General features: G+C 52.7%; 1 protein-coding gene across 1 annotated transcript; it reads right to left on the reverse strand.

Moving 5' to 3' along the window:
- Positions 1-887: 887 nt before the first annotated feature.
- Positions 888-19,217, reverse strand: RSPH6A (radial spoke head 6 homolog A). The gene is made up of 6 exons (XM_014860959.3): positions 18,393-19,217; positions 14,971-15,205; positions 6,368-7,132; positions 4,641-4,785; positions 3,913-4,030; positions 888-1,276 (listed from the first exon to the last, which is right to left on the reverse strand). Exons 1-6 carry the CDS (start codon positions 19,064-19,066, stop codon positions 1,039-1,041), a joined length of 2,175 nt encoding a protein of 724 aa, XP_014716445.3. The 5' UTR covers positions 19,067-19,217; the 3' UTR covers positions 888-1,038.
- Positions 19,218-19,382: the final 165 nt, after the last annotated feature.

Consider the following 19,382-nt stretch of genomic DNA (forward strand, 5'->3'; position numbering starts at 1 on the left):
CTTAACCCTCTCCTGTGTTCCTATAACAGGGCCGGCAGCGCCATCCCCCACAGTCACCCAGCCGGCAGACCTCCGCGTCTCTCTAGATTTGCACTGCTTGCCTTCACCCCTGCTTCCAGTCCCCAAGTCTTTTGCATTCTGTCATCTGAATTCCTCTTTTCCAGTCCCTTCCTCTGCACAGCCCTGGTCCAAACTTCTCCTCTCCTGCTCTAAATCCCCTGCATCAGCCTTGTCTCTGCTCCCCCAGACTCCTCATCCCTCTATCTACCCTCCCCTTGGGGTCTAGAGAGGTCTTTGTAAAGCATGAATATGATCAGGGCCCTCCCCTGCTCAAAGCCCATCTATGGCTCCCTAGTGCTTTCAGGGCAAAGTTAAGCCCTGAATGATCTGTTTCTGCCAACCTCTCTTTCCAACATGATCTCTCACCACTAACTCCTCATACCACGTCCCCAAAAATGAAGTTTCAGAAACTACCCCAACATATCACACCTCTCTTGCCCTTGGGTCTTTGCACATGCTGCTCCCTCTGCTCGGAATGCCCTTCCTCACTCTGCTCTTGAGCCTTGAAGAGTCGGCTCAGGGGCTCTGGCAGTCTCCTGGGCCCCCCCACCTGGATTGTCATTGCCTGGGGATGCGTCTGTCTCTCCTGTGGAGTGTGCGCTCCAGGACAATAAAGCTGAGGCCCTTGGTCACCTGTGTCCACAGTGAAGGGCTGGGCTGACAGGAGGCACTTCAATGGTTGCTTGATGGCCAGATGAATGAGTAGATGACACAGGTGGGAGAGACTGTGCTGGGCAACGTCTGTTCCCAGCAGAGCCCCACAGCCTTGTCTTGGAGGCCGTGTCAACAAATGAGGTAAACGAATGAATGAATGGCTCAGCCCTAATGCCATGGGGACGTTTTATTAGAGCAGCTGCCTTCCTTTTCGACCCCTGCGCTCCGGGCGCAGAAAGCAAACCAACAGAGAAAAAACAACACCTAACTGCGTATCAGGGAAAACCTGCTATCAGCCTGCTCGGGGCAGGGGGCCGTGGGGCCTCAGTCATCCGCGTCCTCGTCCTCGTCTTCGTCCTCCTCCTCCTCCTCCTCCTCGGCGGTCGCCAGGGCGTGCTCCTGGGCAGCCTTGAGGGCCTGCTCCTCCTCCACCGTGGGGTCGCTCATCTCCATGATCTCGGGGCCGCTGGGGTACTCGTGCTGGATGGGGCCCGGCAGGGACGGGTTGAAGTTCTCGGGACTATATTTGTGGCCCCAGCCGATGTAGATGTTCTCGAACTTCCTGGAGGGACAGTGAGACACAACGCTGGGAGGTCGTCCCTCTAAGGGCCCAGGCCGGACTTTCACTAAGAGCAGGACCCAGCACAGACAGGAAGGGTGAAGTGTGCCCACCGGGCTCTCTGTTCGCTTGTTCACTCCCTATTTACTAACCATCTACCAACAAATTTCCTTCTGTTATCGATTCCTAGTTTCCTTCCATTGTGGTCAGAGACCACAGATTTTGTACGATCATGGCTTTTAAATTTATTGAGACTTGGTTTATGGCCTAGCAGACGGTCTATCCCGGCAAATGTTCCACGTGCCCTTGAGAAGAATGCGTATTCTGCTGTTTGTTGGGTGGAGTGGATCTTATTTAATTTTAATTAATTTAAATTTAAACAATAAAACTGATACCCAATTGGAAAATGCCTAAGTAAGTCTGGGACAACTCGGGGACATGAATCTACTTTTGCAACTGTAAAAGTGACGAAATCTGAATGGGGTCAAGTGTTTCTGATGAAAAGTTAGCATCGAAATTGAGATGTGCTGTAAGTGTAAACCTCACACCAGATTCCGGAAAAAAAGAACATAAAATAGCTCGTTAATAATTTTTACATTATTGATTTCATGTTGTAATGATAATACTTTTGGTATTTAGGGTTAAATAAAATATATTACTGAAATTAATTTTGCCTGTTTATTTTTACTTTGTGAACGTGGCTGCTGGAAAATTTAAAATGACGTAGGTGGCTCATATTTTCTGTGTGCTGGACAGCGCTGGTGCCAATGTGGGACCTCGCAGTGTGCGGTTAGACAGGACCCCCTGCCATGGTGCCCACGTTCCGGAGGGAGGAGACTCATTATAAACAGGGACATGACTGGTCGGGTCCCAGCCAGCTGACCTCCCCCCAGAATTTTAACTAGGGAAGAAAATAGGAGTAAACGGGAGCGATGGCAGGGGCCTGAGACACAGGCAGGGGACACAGGGAAGTAGAGGGAGAGAGAGGGAGCTTGACCTTATGTTCACAGCCTTGCCACTCCTCAGAGGATTGTTTTCCTCGGAGCCTCCAAACACCCCGCTTCCTTGGAAGCCCCCGGCCCCAGCCCGCCCTGGCTCCCGTGCTCCAGGAACCGGCAGCCTCACCAAGAGGCTGAGCTTGCTAGGAAGGCAGAATCTCAGGGTCCACCCAGACCCTTAAACCCAGAACCCGAGATTTAACCAGACTCCCCCAAATCCCCAGCGAGTCCTAGGCACTCACAGTTTGGGAAGCTCTGGTCTAGAATGTTCTGCCTGCTTTTCCCTCCATTTACTTCTTTCTTTCCCCAAAGATTTCAGATCAAGGCTGCTTTTCCCAGGAATCCTTCCTTGACCCCCTCAAGACACGACAGTTAGGAGCTGTCATCCATCCCTCCCCGACCCACCATACAGCTGGCAAACAGTGACGTTCAAGAGTCTTTTATAAAGAAAAAAATGCACGGATGAATGGATGGGCATTGGATGGATGGTGGATGGGTGGGAGGATAGGTGGTGGATGGGTGGTGGATGGATGGTGGATGGGTTGGAGGATAGGTGGTGGGTGGGTGGGTGGATGGGTGGTGGATGGATGGTAGATGGGTGGGAGGATGGGTGATAGATGGGTGGTGAATGGGTGGGAGAATGGGTGGTGGATGGGTGGTGGATGGGTGGGAGGATGGGTGGTGGATGGGTGGTGGATGGGTGGGTGGATGGGTGGTGGATGGGTGGTGGATGGGTGGCGGATAGGTGGGCAGGTGGGAGTGGGGAAAGGATGGGTGAGTGGAGCTCCAAGTTTGGATTTTTTCCTTTCAGAAGGATGTTGGCAAGTGAAGATGTGGCCAGAAGAAGGGCTTTGGCTAAGGAAAGCAAGCCTCTTCTCTGCTTCTGGAGGAGAAAACAAATAATTGCCAAGGAAGTGGTTAAATTATCAAGATGACATGAAATCACAGCCCGGCTGTGAACCATCGTAGCCAACACAGCGCAGGTTCATCCTTGAGATGGAGAGTCTGTGAGAAACCATCACGCCATCTGGTGGACAGAGCTGGTAAGTCTGCCCATCCCCGCTGCAAGGCAGGGATGGGCCAGGGAAGAAAGGCTGAGGAGCTTGCCGGGACTGCGGAGCCATGGATGGGAAGGTGCAGGAATGACTTTGGCCTGCCAATCTTTTGGGAGCAACTGGTGGGGGAAGATTTCTGCCCATAGAGAGGAGACCCTTCAAATGGGAAGAACTGTCCAGAGGGTCCAGGGAGGAAGTTAGCTCTCCAGAGACGAGACTCTATTCCTGTTAGGGCTGCCCCAAAGGAGTCTGCTGAGTCCTGTCTGGCTCCGTGACCCATGCAGCAGGAAAGCCAGGGCCAAGGGACCGGAGATCCAGGTTTGAATCCTGCACATGCTGTGTGACCCTAGGGCAGTTCCTTCCCCTCTCTGATCCTCCATTCTCTCTCCAAGAGGCTCACACTTTTGGTCTGGGATTTCTCCTTTTAGCCCTAGTGGAAGCCCTGGGAGCTGAGTGAGAGGGTGAGCCCTGGGGCCTTCTGGAAGGGGGTCCTCCCAATCTGCCCACCCTGGCGAGCTGCCCCACCCGGCCTGGCTTGGAAGAAGTTGTAGGGGCTCCCTCTCCTGGGCGGCACTAGGAAACCTACTTGCCGATGGCGTAGGCATAGGCCCCAGGCCAGAGATTGGAGCGCACGACGGCTACGGAGTACTGCGGGCAGAGGCTGCAGGACAGGCGCGTGGTCCAGGGTGACGTGTGCAGGATTTCTGCAGGGGGCAGAGAGCACCAGGGAGGTCAGAGGCTCAGCTCGCTGGAGGTGAAGCAGAGAGAAACAAGGGGGGGAGCAAAGAGGGAGAACAAGGAGGGGCATGAAGGGAACGGTGGTGTTGGAGCTCCGGCTCTGGACCCCTCTCTCGCTGGGTGGCCCCAGGAAGCCACTTCACCTGTCTGAGCCTCAGTGACCACACCTGAGACCTGAGAAATGGAGACAGACGTCTCAGAGGAAGCCTCTGCTTCTTCCTGGTGCCTGAAACCCCAACCTCGGGAGATTCCGGTCCAGTCTTCCGAAGTCCAGCTCAAGGCCCGCCTCCCCTGGGGAGGCCTCCCTAACTGTCTCTCTCTCTCTCTCTGTCTCGCCCCCAGCCCACATGGGACTCGAAAGACCATAGCCCACCCTCTAGGCCATTGCCACACGCCAGACACGGTTCACGAGATGGCTGCGTTCCCATTACCCCGTGAGGGAGGCACCGTCACGAGGCCCACTTGATGGATGAGGGAACCGCAGAGGCTGGCACAGACGCCCTCGGCCGGCTGGCTGCCCCGCCCTGTCCCCCAGTCTCCCCGAGCTGGCGGAGGGCGAGGCGAGAGGACCCTCACCTGCATCTTCCGAGAGCGGCGTCAGCAGCGGGGGCCCGATCTCCTGCTCCACCTCCTCAACCCCCTCGTCGGCCTTCTCTTCCTCCTCCCCCAGCTCCTCCTCCTCCTCTGTCTTCTGCAAAGGGTTCACCCAAGTGCAGCGGCCCTGGAGGAGCGGGGGAAGGTCAGGCGGCACCCCTGGGGGGCAGAACCCGGCCTGCTCCCTGGGAGGAAGTGAAGGGCCATTGGGGGCTTGCCCTGTCCTCAGGGACCCAGGCCTGGGCAGGAGGACAGGGTTAGCCGCACAGGTAGGGGGAGAGGGGGCTGAGAGAGCTGTGGTGGTGCCCCCGTCAGCGCATTCATTCACGTAGTTATCGTGTATTTAATGAGCACCCACTACGTACAGGCACTGTTCTAGCAGTAGGAGTTACCTCCTTGGGAAGAGAGACCCCCACATCTCTGTCCTGTGGAGCTGACATCCAGCAGCCCATACGATCCTCTGCCTGCTCTTCTGTGAAATGGGGTGTCATGGGTACCTCCCTCGTTGGCTTGTTGTTGGGTTACATGAAGACCTGATAAATGTTTGTTGAGTGAATGAACAAACCTAAGTGCACAGCGTAGGGCTGACTTCAGTTCCATCAACTATGAAATGGGAATGATAGCTGTACTGGCCTCAAAAGGAGTTATTTGGATTCAATAAGACATCGTGGGGTCAGGGCCGGCCCCGTGGCCAAGTGGTTCAGTTCATGTGTTCCGCTTCGACGGCCCGGGGTCCGCTGGTTTGGATCCTGGGCGCGGACATGGCATCGCTCATCAGGCCATGCTGAGGCGGCGTCCCACATAGAACTAGAGTGACTTACAATTAGGATATACACGTATGTACTGGGGCTTTGGGGAGAAAAAACAAAGGAAGATTGGCAACAGATGTTAACTCAGGGCCAATCTTCCTCACCAAAAAGCAAACCTTAACAAAAACCCCAAAACATTGTAGGGTCAATGAATGTTTAGTGAATGAATGAATAAATAAAAAGTTCTTAGCACACAGCAGGTGAGTCCTTGAATGAATAGTTGGTGAATATAAAGTTCGGACACGTTACACATTCACCCAATGCAGGTCCTCGATCTCTTACCCACAATTCCAAATCTGAAAAGCTTTGAAAACCAAGTTTTTTCATGAGTCATTTGGCAGTAACCTTGACCTGAACTGATGAGAGGCTATTCAGTTTTCCTGCAGAAATAATGAAGCCTTTGAATATGAGCTGCAGCCCAGCCCCTGCTTAAGGTGTTGCATATGCTACGTGCACTGTATCAACGTTTTTTTTTTTGCTGAGGAAGATTTGCCCTGAGCTAACTAACATCTGTTGCCAATCTTCCTCTATGTTTTATGTAGGTCGTCAAACAGCATAGCCACTGACGAGTGGTGTAGGTCTGCACCCGGAACTGAACCTGGGCTGCTAAAACGGAGTGCAGCGAATGTAACCACTAGGCCACAGGACTGCCCCCTGCCCCGTGCCATGTCACCGTTTTAAAATCTGAAAAATTCAGAATCCCAAGATGCCTCTGGCGCCAAAGGTTTCTGGCAGGGGGCTGTCCACCAATACCTCTTGAACAGGTGAAGGAATGGATGCGTGAATGTTATTGAGCACCATGTCTAGCAGGGGGTGGGTACTTGGTATCATTGTCGGGGAGCCACACCTGAGCCACCCGCTTCCTCTCTGGGCGGGGAGGCAGGAGGCCCCGGTCCTCACCTGCGGCAGGATGTGCTGCCTGTGATGCACCCAATTGGCCAGGGAGTCCACCAGCTCGAGCACCGGGATGCCCTCAAAGTCGGCGTTCTCCTCGTACGTGTCGCGCCCGGCGCGGCCCTCCTCCTCCTCGTCGCCCTCCTCCTCGCCAAACTGGTAGAAGCCGAGCGGGCTGATGTGCGTGGCTGCCGAGATGCGGGCGATCTGGGCCCGCAGGTAGTTGGCCTCGTTGCCGGGGAAGGGCGGGTAGCTGATGACCGGCGCGTCCAGGTGGCCGGTGAAGAACTTCTTGATCTTGCGCGCGTGCACGATCTGGGCGGGCGTGACGTGCGGCAGCCGCGTCCACGGCCGGCCTGGCTCGTTGCACACGAAATACAGGAACTTGTTGGTGCCCGAACGGCTCTCCTCCTTGGGGATGACCGGCGGCGGCTTCCACGTGGGCTTGGGGATGACGTCGGTGACCTTCTCCTCGTCCTCCTCGCCCTCCTCCTCGCCGTGCGCCTCCATGGCCTCGCCGCCCTCCGTCAGCTCCTCCACCTCCTCCTCCTCCACCTCCTCCTCGCCCTCCCGGAACTCCACCTCGGCCACCAGGTAGCTGCCGCTGAGCCCCAGGATCTTGCCCCAGAAGCGGCACGTGTGGATGGGCTGCTGCTCCACCAGCTGCTTCAGCGCCACGAAGATGCGGAAACTCTCGTCTGAGCTCAGGCCCACGCCCGCCTGTTCGAAGTAGAAGGCTGTCTCCATGATGTTGGGCACTGCAGTCTCGGTCTACAGAGACGGGGTGAAGAGCAGAGGGCAGAAGGCTGAAGCCCTGCTCCCTGGCCTGACTCTTCCAGAGTCCAGAGAGCGAAACCCCTCTGTAACCCAGCTGGCTTATGAAATCGCTTCTGGCCAGTGAGATGTAGGGGCCAGTCCTAGGGGAGGATGTCCCTTGTTGGAAAAGAAAAGGCAAAACCACGCTAGGAGAAAACCCTTTGTTCCTTCATCCTTCCCTCTTTTTCCTGCCTGGAATGGAATGTGATACCTGGAGCTACAGCTGCTGTCTTGGGACCATGAGGCAACACATGTCCTCTACCCTAATGGTGGTGGAGCTGAAAGGTGGAAACTGCGTGGTCCCCCAGGCATCACTGAGCTGCCTTACCTCCCCTGGGCTTCTTGTTCGATGGGACAAAGAAGCCACTTCTAGTCATGTTTTCTGATACCTGCAGCCAAATGCACTCCTAACAGATACCCCAAATCTCATAGCAAATTAAGAGAAAAGGCAAGTTTTAACTCCTAGAAGAAAATACAGGCAGTACACTCTTTGACATCGGTCTTAGGAGCATGTTTTCAAATACCATGTCTACTCAGGCAAGGGAAACAAAAGAAAAAATAAACAAAGGAGATTACATCAGACTAAAGAGCTTCTGCAAGGCAAAGGAGACCGTGAACAAAATGAAAAGATAACCCACCAACTGGGGGAAAATATTTGCACATCATATATCCAACAAGGGGTTAATCTCCATAATATGTAAAGAACTCATACAACTCAATAACAAAAAAATGAACAACCCCATCAAAAAACGGGCAGAGAATATGAATAGACATTTTTCCAAAGAAAATATACAGATGGCCAACAGGCACAGGAAAAGATGTTCAAGGTCACTAATTATTAGGGAAATGCAAATCAAAACTACAATGAGATATCATCTTACACCCATCAGAATGGCTATAATTAACAAGACGAAAAATAATAAATGCTAGAGAGGATGTGGAGAAAAGGGAACCCTCACACACTGCTGGTGGGAATGCAAACTGGTGCAGCCACTATAGAAAATAGTATGGAGATTCCCCCAAAAATTAAAAATAGAAATACCATATGACCCAGCTGTCCTATGACTGGGTGTTTATCCAAAGAACTTGAAATCAACAATTCCAAGAGACTTATGCACCCCTATGTTCACTGCAGCACTATTCACAATAGCCAAGACATAGAAGTAACCCAAGTGCCCATCACCCGGTGACTGGATAAAGAAGATGTGGTGTATATACAATGGAATACTACACAGCCATAAAAAAGACAAAATCATCCCATTTGCAACAACATGGATGGACTTTGAATTTTGTTAAGCAAAATAAGCCAGACAGAGAAAGGCAAACACTACATGATTTCACTCATATGTGGAAGATAAACAAACACATGGACAAAGAGAACAGATTAGTGGGGAAGAACCAGAGGGGAAGGGGGTCGGAGGAAGGGAAAAAGGGGTAAAGAGGCACATATGTGTGATGACAGATAAAAACTAGACTACTGGTGGTGAGCACGATGCAGTCTATACAGAAACTGATATATAACAAAGTACCCCTGAAACTACACAGTGTTATAAACCATTATGACCTCGATAAAATAAATAAATAAATAAATAAAAAGAAGGAGAAGAGGCAGGGCTCGAACCCAGGAATCAGTGACGCTGGAGGATGGCGGTGGTAAGTCCCACCCTCACTGCCTCCCCCTTCACCATCTGCTTTGTTCAGGAAGTGAGAGGGAGAGAGGAGGCCCAGAAAGAGAGGGAGAACAAGGAGAAGAAGCGAGTTGAGGGCTGGGGCTGGAATACAGTGAAGTCTGGGTCTAGCTGCCCCCACATCCTCATGCCCACAAGGCGGTCCCCAACACTTTTTTTGTTTACTCAGCCCAGAAATCTTTATTAAAGACCCAGTGGGTGCCAGCCCTGCCAGGGCAGGCTCTGAGATATACCAGAGAACAAAAGAGATAGGGTCCTTCCTCATGAGATCAGCATGGGGACACACACGGCCCAGACCAGGGAGACCACACGCTCTGTCGCCAGAACTTGAATCAGGATGGAGAGAGTGGGGGTATGGTAGGCAGAATAATGCCCCCCCCCAAAAGATGTCCATGTCCTAATGCCTGGACCTGTGAGTATGTTCTCCTCCGCGGCAAAAGGGACTTGCAGCTGTGATTAAACTGAGGGTCTTGAGTTGGCGGGGATGACCCTGGACTGTCGGGGTGGGGTCCCACATCATCACAGGAGTCTTGGTGAGTGAAAGCGGGAGGCAGGAGAGTCTGAGACGATGTGCTGACAGGTGCAGAGATCAGAGGCAGAGAGAGATCTGAAGATGCGACGCTGCCTTTGAAAATACAGGAAGGAATGTGCGGCCTCTAGAAACTGGAAAAGACAAGGAGACAAATTCTCCCAGGAGCCTCCATTAGGGAGGCAGCCTGGCTGACAGTGACTTTAGTCTGGCGAGACCCGGTTTGGAATCCTGAACTCCAGAACCGTGAGGTTATACATGATGCTGTCGCAAGTCACTGAGGTATGGTAATTTGTTACAGCAGCCATAGGGAATGAGTGCACAGGCCAACTTCTGCGTGTGGCTGGAAAAGAATCGTGTAAACGTGTCGTGGACGATTAACTGCACATGGAGAGATGCCTGAGGCCAGTGAGCAGAGAGAAAGAGAAAATGGAGGGTCAGAGCTGGTGGGCTCAGGTCCAGCTATTCCTGCAGCCCACCCAAGTGCCCTGATTCCGGGAGATGCCTCGTATCTTTCTGATAAATCCTCCCCCTTATTTTAGCGAGCTCTGGCGGGTGTCTGTTATTGGAAACCACATAGTCTTGACTCATATGCCCATTCATCCCCCTTAACTTGGCTCTGGGGAAAAGGCTTGCCTGTGGTCCAAGAAAATGTATCACAAAGAAAAACACATACACCCACTTAAGTCAGGGGGAAAATCAGATCAAAGAGATGAGTTTCTCATTTAAGGACTGTGGACGGCTTCCAGAAAGAACAATGATCGCCACCAAGCAATTGGAAACTCAAGGTAATAAAAAGTTTCAAGGTGAACACGTTTTCTCCAGTTCCTTTATACGGCCGTTGGAGTCACTGGCCATTTTTCGTGAAAAAGATGAGAATTCTAGAGCTAATACGTGCAATTCCTAACTTTTATTAGGCACGCTAAAGACTATTTGTCTCCCATTTCAAATGTACTGAGACACCTTTCAAAGGGCTACATAAATGATAAAATGGTACAGTACTTTGTTAGGAATGCTATAACGCACCGCGAGAGAGGCAGCTTAAAGCACAGAAATGCATTGTCTCAAGGTTCTGGAGGCCAGAGGTCGAGATCAAGATGTCGGCACGGTTGGTTCCTTCTGAGGTTTGGGAGAACCTGTCCCACGCCTCTCTCCTAGCTTCTGGTGGTTTGCTGATGATCTGTGGCCTTCCTGGCTCTGTAGCAGCATCACCCCGCTCTGTGCCTTCGTGTTCACGTGGTGTTTTCTCTGTGTGTGTGTCTGTGTCCAAAGTTAACCCTTTATGCGGCCACGAGTCTTGTTGAATTAGGGGCCCACCCTCCCCCAGTATAATCTCATCTTAACTAATTACACCTGCAACGCCTCTAGTTCCAAACGAGGTCCCATTCTGAAGTCCTGGGGGTGAGGACTTTAATATATGAATTTGCGGGGGGGCCGGGGACGGACACAATTCAACCCATAACAGATGGGCAGTGTGAAAATGAACGGTGATGCTTAAATTGTGCCAGCTGATGTAAAAGATTTGGCGACAAGCATACTGAGGTTTTTTTCTAAAGGTATACACTGCATTCCCATTTTTTTTTTTAAAGCTCAGTGTGTTAACACTGAGTTAAAACGAACAATTTATTGCATCTTCTTTCTATGCTTGCTCGAGATACTATTGTTCACAAGTGTTTGAAGTCCCCTCCCCACAGCAGGATTGTACATTCCCACCCCCAGTGAATTCAGGAGTGGCCATGTCACCTGCTCTGACCATTTGAAATGGCAGTGCAAGGGACAGGCGTCACATGCAGGCAGAAGCTGTGAGGACCCACGGGGAGTTGTTACGCCCTCTTTCTCCTTCTCTGCATCTGTGGAAGCCCGTGTCACAAGGGAACCTCCCTCGCCCTGGGTCCTCGAGCGGCTGATGAGCAGAGTCCTCCTGCCAACCCTGGGTGGGCAGGTGGGGTGGGCGGGAAATAAACTGTGTGGTTCTAAGCCACTGAGATTCTTGGGCTGTTTGTCATCTCAGCTTGTCGTGGCACACCCTGACGAAAACTCTGTAGGAGGAGAATGGTTATTTTGAAAGTGGTTCTGGCAGCTTCCCTCAATCTTAAACACCACGCAAAAGCTTGTTTGCCTAATTGACGTAGACATCATTGACGCAGGACGTAGAGTCCAAACCCAATGCCAAGACTCTCCGTCTTGCAGCCAGGAAGCCAGGAGGGAAGATAAGGGAAGGAGCATAGGAGACTCTCTCTGGGGTGCGTGCCTGGTTCGTGAGCCGATGGCCATCACCCTCTTTCTAGGAAGCTCTCCATCCACATGACAATGGAATGTGTCCTCACCAACCATGTTTAAATAACATCATCCTGTGCTTCCGGCCACTGTTGATGGAGGAAGAGTAGACAGCTACCCTAAAAGGACAGCTCAGACTCGGCTGCCCTCCCCCTGCAATTTGTGACTGGGCAGACAGGAAGGACAGCAGGCATCTCCTTGCCTCCAGATTATTCCCTTGGCACAGCTGGGTTTGAACCCAGGTTGGTCAGGCTCCCGTGCCCCTGATCCATAACCTCTCTACTTCCTGTGGCCAGAATCTTTCTTCCTCTTTCTTTCTCCCAGTTTCCAGGAAGATCCTATCTATGATTGGGGAGAAAAGATTTCCTAGTGGTAACTGGATGGAATTTTCAAAAAGTAAACTGGGGAGCTGTGGGGTGACCGTACACTGCCAAGTGGAGGAGGTGGGTGAGGAGAGAGGAGCAGAAGTGAAATATGAGCACTGGAATCCCTGACTGCCAGCTCAGCCCTGGGCCCAGCCACACCCCAGCCCTTGGTTTCCATGGGGTCAGTCACTGTCAGCTCACTGAGCCAGCACCATCCTCAACCGCTTTCTCCATTGCTGGCCTTCTGCAGGCTGGAGAAGCTCCACGGTCACTTTCCCAGCCTCCCTTGCAGCTGGAAATGGCATGAGACCCAATTTGGGCCAATAAGACGCCAGCAGAGGTTTTCTGAGAGGCTTCTGGGGAACTTTTGCGCCCCTGATTTAAAAAAAGGAGGGAGGCGGAGACTCACAAGGAAAAGCTCCCTCCCTCTCTCTCTCCCTGTTTGGGCCACTGGTGTAGGGATATGATGTCTGGAGCTGCAGCAGCCATTATTCGAACGGAGAGCGACAAGCTCAAGGACCAAATGTCGACATGATGAAGAAGGCAAAGCAGAAGGCAGGAAAGAGCCAGATTCTTCACGACCTCATAGAGATGCTGCCCCAACTCTGCCCACTCTTGGAGAAGTGAAGTAATTCTATGTTTTGCTGAACTGCTTGGGCCATTTTAATCCAGCTCTTGCAGCCCAGAGGGAGCCTTACTGACTCCATCGGCCAGAGATAGGGTCTATACCCAGGCTTCTATGATGCTGAAAACTGCTCTCTTGGTTCTTGGGGGGAGGGGAGTCCGGGGTGAGGGGAGAAGAGAGCTCTGGGTGTCCCTTCGCTGGGAAGCCACCCTGCCAGCCCTAGGCTGCTTGCACCTGACTATCAGGTGTGAGGAAAACTTCTATCTTGTCTAAGCCACTTGTCTCCATTTCTCTGACATCATCTCCCTGCCTTCAGGTGACCTGGGTTGTGAAACAAGTACAGCAAGGTGTTAGCTTTTGGAACGTGACCCAACAATACTAAAGTTAGTCTAAAATTATCAATGTGAGAATAGTCAGGAACTTTTCAAGACAGAGGCGCAGTGATGGGGAGCCTTATGCTACCAAACAGCCATACTTGCTGTGCAGCCGCTGTACCCATCAAGCTGGAGAATTCTAGGGCTGAAAGCCATCCGCAGAGCAAAGGCACAGCATAGAGAATCCAGAAACAGACCTGACTCCATAGGGGTGGAAATAAATGGTAGAGGTGGCAGTTCAAAGCAGGGGGGAGAGAATGGATTTTTCCAGAAATGTTGTTGGGCATCATGGCTGGCCATTTGGAAGAAATAGAAAAATGAGAGAGATGAGAGCCCTGCCTCCCGTCTGACAGAAGAATAAATACAAAATGCTAAATCACGGATTTCTTTCGAGTCTTTTCCCAGAAATACGCACAGGCCACAAACGCCCACAGTTTGGTCCTTCTGCAGACCTCACAGGAAGAAGTCCAGCTCCGCGCTTAGGGGGCGGTGCCTCAAGGACCGGCCGCTCGAAGGGGGCGGAGCCTCGAGAGCTGCGGGGCTCTAAGGGGGCGGGGCCTCTAGGGCAGAGCGTTCTAAGGAGGCGGGGCCTTCAGTGACTTGGGATAGAAGCGCGTGCGACCTGGAGGTGTAGGGGGAGGCAGCGTGCAGTTCTAAGGGGGTCTCCCAAGGAGAGACCGTTGATCTGAAATTTAAACCACAATCTCAGGTAAAACTGTCCTTCCTGCCTAAGACTTGGATTCCCACCTGCGCTCTGCTCACCCAAGCACTCATTCCTTTGGCAGACTGTCGTTCCCGCGTTCTCTCGCCATCCCACCCCACTGTCGCCAGAATCCTAGAACCTCAGAAGCATAGAAGCGAGCACAGGAGCCAGCTCCGTGGCCAGTGTTTAAGTTCGCTTGCTCCCCTATCGCGGCCCAGGGTTTCTCTGGTTCGGATCCTGGGCACGGACATGGCACCGCTCATCAGCCCACTTTGAGGCGGCGTCCCACATGCCACAACTAGAAGGACCCACAACTAGAATATACAACTATGTACTGGGGGGATTTGGGGAGAAAAAGCAGAAAGACAAAAAGAAGAAGATTGGCAACAGTTGTTAGCTCAGGTGCCAATCTTTAAAAAAAAAAAAAAAAAAGCGAGCACAGGCCAACGCATCTGCAGACAGGGCAGAAGTTGCAGCGGGGCCTCTGGAAGTCGTGGTCTTGCCTTCCTAATCTGGTCTCCGCACTTCCTAGCTGCCTTGCTCTGAGCCGAAGTCCTTCCTCTACAGATAGAAATAATAAAGAGTGCTTGTCTTACAGGATTGTTTCAGGGACGAAACCAGACAGTGCTCCTAAGCTCTTAGCAGGGGGCCTGGAGGTGTCAGAATTATCTTAAACAGACAGTCCTCCGTAAATGTTGCTTGAAGGAGTGAACACTTCACCCGAATTTTAAGCACTCGTCCAATTCTGGAAACAGAACCGGGGACATAAATATTCTGAGGATAGTAGAATATTAAAGAGTCACGGGTGGAAGAATTCTTAGCCGGTCCCAACTTACAAAAGGGGAAACTGAGTCTAGGGGCTAGGGGGCAATTCAGTGTTGAGAGACTATTTTCTGGAGGGAGAGTAAGTGCTGGAAGGAGAGACCAGCCTCCACCTCCACGTGGCAGCTGGAGTCAGCTTTCTGAGGCAGAGCGGACTAGCCTTTCCTCTGCCTCAAACCCTTCCACAGCAGTCCACTGGCCTCAGGAGAAAGTCCTAGCCCCTTAGCCTGGCGTTCAAGGCCCTCTGTGACCTGATCCCAGCCCCCTCTGCCGGGTGCACACTCTGGACTGAAATCATTCATGTTTCTGTGGTGCCCCCCACTCCCCTTACCTCCAGGCCTCAGCACAGGCTATGCCTAAGGCCGGGCCCCCCTCACCTCGTGCACGCCCCTCCCCACTGGCTCACTCACCACCTCCTCCTCCATGTCCTGCTCGCCTTCACCGCTGCCGCCCCGGACAAACAGGGCCTTCTGCCTCTCGGCCATCTCGTAGGTGAGCTGCATCTCCGGGTCGTCCCGCAGCGTGTCCAGCTTGGGGTGGAACCACTCCCACTGGGCGGTGCGGTTCAGCGACTCCAGGATGGACAGGGGGTCCTCGGGCCGCTGGTTCAGGATCTTGGTCAGCAGGTTCACAAGGTGCTCGTACCTGCCTCCCGCGGGAGGGAGTGGGAGGCGGGGGACATCACTCACTGAGCTCACTGCTGTGTGTCTGGCCCCGTGCCTGGCACTGGGGACACAGTAGAGAAGAGAAAGTGTCCCTGCCCTGGTGGAGCTGACCACCTGATGATGGAGACAGAATTTAACCAAATATGCAAAATACATAGTGTGTCAGGGGGTGGTAATTTCTGTGGAGACAAATAAAGCAGGGAATGGGAATGCCAGGGAGAGGAGACACTTTGCAATTTTAAATAAGGGGGCCAGGGAAAGGCCTCACCAAGGTGACATTTAAGCTGAGACCTGAATGAAGTGAGCAGGCAAACCACGCTGATACCGGGGAGGGGAAGAGCTTCAGTCAGAGGGAACAGCAGGTGCACAGGCCCTGAGACATTTTATTTTATTTTATTTTACTTTTTAAAGGGTACATCATTTGATTTTTTTTGAAGATTTTTATTTTTTCCTTTTTCTCCCCAAAGCCTCCCCGCCCCCCCCCCCCCCACCCGGTACATAGTTGTATACTCTTCGTTGTGGATCCTTCTAGTTGTGGCATGTGGGACGCTGCCTCAGCGTGGTTTGATGAGCAGTGCCATGTCCGCGCCCAGGATTTGAACCAATGAAACACTGGGCTGCCTGCAGCGGAGCACGCGAACTTAACCACTCGGCCACGGGGCCAGCCCCGTGAGACATTTTATGAATCAAATATGATCTTAATAGCAAAACTCAAGGAAACTAGGGGAAAGAAAAATTCTACGCTAATCTCATTTAGAAATATAGATACTGAAGTCCTGAGCAAGATATTAGCAAAGGACATGCAGCAACTTCTCCAAAGGATGACACACCAGGGTTAAATCAGGCTAATAAGAGGAATGCAAGACTGGACTGATATTAGGAAAATAGACAAAAATATGATTCATCATGTTAATATGTTAAAGGAGATATGTAAAGGGCCGGCCCCGTGGCCAAGTGGTTAAGTTCGTGCGCTCTGCTTCAGTGGCCCAGGGCTTCACCAGTTCGGATCCTGAGCACGGACATGGCGCCGCTCATCGGGCCATGCTGAGGTGGCGTCCCACATGCCACAACTAGAAGGGCCCACAGCTAAAAAGACACAACTATGTATACTTGGAGGCTTTGGGGAGAAAAAAGAAAAATAAAATCTTAAAAAAAAAAAAGGAGATATGTAAGATCATCTTGACAGGTGCAGAGAAATAGTTTGCTGACATCTAACACCCGTTCATGATTTTTAAAAACCTAGCAAACTAGGAATAGAAGGTAATTTTTTATAATCTTATAAAGGGTAGCCACAAGCAACCTACAGCACACACCAAACATAAAGGAGAAAGATGAATATTTTCCCCTGTGAGATTGGGAGGATGCCTGCTTTCTTGACTTCTGTTTAATACTGCACTGGAGGTCCCAGCCAACGCAATCTGACATGAAAAAGGAAAGTCAAAGGATTGGGGAGGAAGATGCAGAGGACGTGATTGGGTGTGATGTACAAAGGCCTTGAGCTGAGGGTGTGCCCGGCAGGTAGGAAGAACACTGAGGAGGTCAGTGGGGCTGGTGGAGTGAGGGAGACGGGTTGTGGGAGGAGAGCAGGCTGGAGTGATAACAGTATGGCTTCCATTCCCGCAAGTCAGGCACTGTGCTGGGCACTTGAGAGCAATGTTAAATTCTCACCACCATCATACGTCTGAGGAACAATTATGATCCCCACTCTCCAGATAAGGAAACTGAGGCTTAGAAAAGTTGAGGTCACAGTGGTAGCACAGCCAGGATTTGAAATCAAGTTGGTCTGACTTCAAAGCATGTATATCTAACCCTCTGCAGTGTGGAAACCCTTTGGCGGCAGTCTTGGGTGTGGGGGAGGACCATCACTGAATTGGAAGGGTAGGGAGAGGTCAGACTTTGGCCAGGGCTTTTCAATAAAGGACCTTTAAGATCCCAAGGGCCGGAACTGTTGGGAAGAGCTAGAGGTTAATTTGGACTAGACTCTAGGATCTGAGGTAGGAGCTGACCATAGATGAAATTTGGAGAGCGGGCAGGGGCTGAATTATACAGGGCCTTGAAGGCTCTTGTGAGGAGTGTGAACCTTCTGAGGCCACTGGGGAGCCCCGGCAGGCTCTGGCCATGGGAGGGATGGGGTCAGCTTTGTGCTTTAGCAAGACCTGTTACTTCTCCAACCTCATCTCCTCCTCTTCCTCCCTTAGTTCCGGTCAAACCAGCCTCCTTGCTGTTCTTCAAACACAGCCAACCTTAAAGCCTTTCAACTTGTTATGTCTTCTACCTGGACCACTTCCTCCAGGGCATCCTCAGCTCCGGCAGGTCCCTGATCAAATGTCACCTCCTCAGAGGGACCTCCCCTGACCTCATGCTATTTAATATGCCCTCCCTATCCCCTCTACCCTGCTTATTTTCACCTTAGCTCTTTTATTTATTTATTGTTTTGAGGAAGATCAGCCCTGAGCTAACTGCTGCCAATCCTCCTTTTTTTGCTGAGGAAGACTGGCCCTGAGCTAACATCTGTGCCCATCTTCCTCTACTTTATACATGGGACGCCTACCACAGCATGGCTTGCCAAGTGGTGCCATGTCTACACCCAGCATCCGAACCAGCAAACCCCAGGCCACCGAAGCAGAACATGCACACTTAAGCGCTGCGCCACCAGGCCGGCCCCTACCTTAGCTCTTATCATTTATTATATTTATTGTCCATTCTCCCATTAGAATGTGAGCTTCGCGAGGAGGTAATGGGGGCAGAGAGGTGTATTATGACTGTGCTAAGTGGCCTTGGCAAGTGCCTTCCCCAGGCAGGAGGGTTCAGTGGATAACGGTCTCAGGGAGCAAATTACTTGAGCCAGAATCCTGGCTCTGCCTCATCCTAGTTGTGTTATCTTGGATACGGGACCTACTTTCTGTCTGGGTTTCCTTCTCTGTAAAATAGAGCAGGAGATGTGCTAATCTCAGCCGTGAGAACTAGATGTTACTGTGTGAAGTGCTGGCACAATGTCTGGTAAGTCAATGCTCGCTGTTGGTAGCATTTACTCCCTGACTCCTGGGCTGTGAGACGCCCCGAGTGGTCGCTGGTTCTCCATGAGGGGCGATCCCCTGTCTGCCTGATGAGACCCCAGAGCCTGAGACAGGGTCCCACGCCCCCCACCCCTCCAGGCCCCCTCTCACAGGCTGAGGTTGCAATTGACGCTGGTCTGCAGCAGGTAGGCCTTGGCGTTCTGCACTGCCAGCTCCCGAGGCTCGGGCTCGGGCACCTGCATACTGAAGGACATGAAGCCCAGCTCAGAGGGTGAGAACTGGAGGGCAGGGTCATCACTCATGTAGGGCCCGTGCTGGGCGCTCGCGCTGAACTGCAGGTCTTCTCTCTGGTACATGCTGAACTGGCCCAGGAGGTCGGGCCGGGGCTCCTGGTAGGCAGACTCCAGTTCTTGGAAGACGTTGCCTCGGCCCTGCTGTAGCTGCTGCATTAGGCTGGCGTTGCCGGGGACCTGGATGCCGCCTCCATCCAGGTAAGGCTGGGGCAGGAACTCCGAGGGAAAGCCCGTATTCAAGGACGGGTACTCCATGCCACCCAACTGGGCTTCCTCAGCCTGGAACATGGCCAATTGCTCATACGGACTCAGGCTGGCCCCTTGTGACCAGCTCTGGAGGTTGGCCTGGCTCTCCAAGATCTCCTGACTGCTCCGCAGGACCTGGGCGTCCAGCGGCATCTGTTGCACCCCGTCGGGGACCGCGGGCGGGAGCTGAGCGCGTTCCTGACTGCGCTGCTCAGAGACCTGGGAACTCCTCCGGCTCGAGGGCTGCCGGGCAGAAAGATCAGGGGCGGGCGGCGGGTCCCCCATGGTTCAAAAGGGGGTTGCAGACTTCTCGGAGGAAGGCTTGCAGACAGGCAAGCCAGACCAGTCGCCCGGTTGTACTCGCCGGGCGGCAGCCACGCCGGCAGCGCCCGTTTCTAAGGGGGCGGGGCGGGCCGTTAGGGGGGGCGGGGACGCCGGGCCGAGGAGCAGGCTCCGCGCAGGCGCAGCCCTCGCCCCGCGCCGGGCGGCCTCCAGCCTTCCAGCCGCCCGGGCACGCCCCCTGGATCCCGCGCAGTCCCACCGCCGACGCGCAGCGGAGACGAGACAGCACCCACGCCCCACACCCGCGATCTTTTTGAAA

This window comes from Equus asinus, chromosome 26 (assembly GCF_041296235.1).
Source record: "Equus asinus isolate D_3611 breed Donkey chromosome 26, EquAss-T2T_v2, whole genome shotgun sequence".
NCBI classification, from domain to species: Eukaryota; Metazoa; Chordata; class Mammalia; order Perissodactyla; family Equidae; genus Equus; species Equus asinus.

Bases quoted from the DNA above. Each gene is read 5' to 3' on its own strand.
- RSPH6A (XM_014860959.3), bottom strand. From the start codon at position 19,066: ATGGGGGACCCGCCGCCCGCCCCTGATCTTTCTGCCCGGCAGCCCTCG. The intron at 15,206-18,392 runs GTGAGAGGGGGC...CGCGGGAGGCAG, and splicing joins GTCAATTGCAACCTCAGCCT to GTACGAGCACCTTGTGAACC. The intron at 4,786-6,367 runs GTGAGGACCGGG...CCGCTCCTCCAG, and splicing joins GGCAGCACATCCTGCCGCAG to GGCCGCTGCACTTGGGTGAA.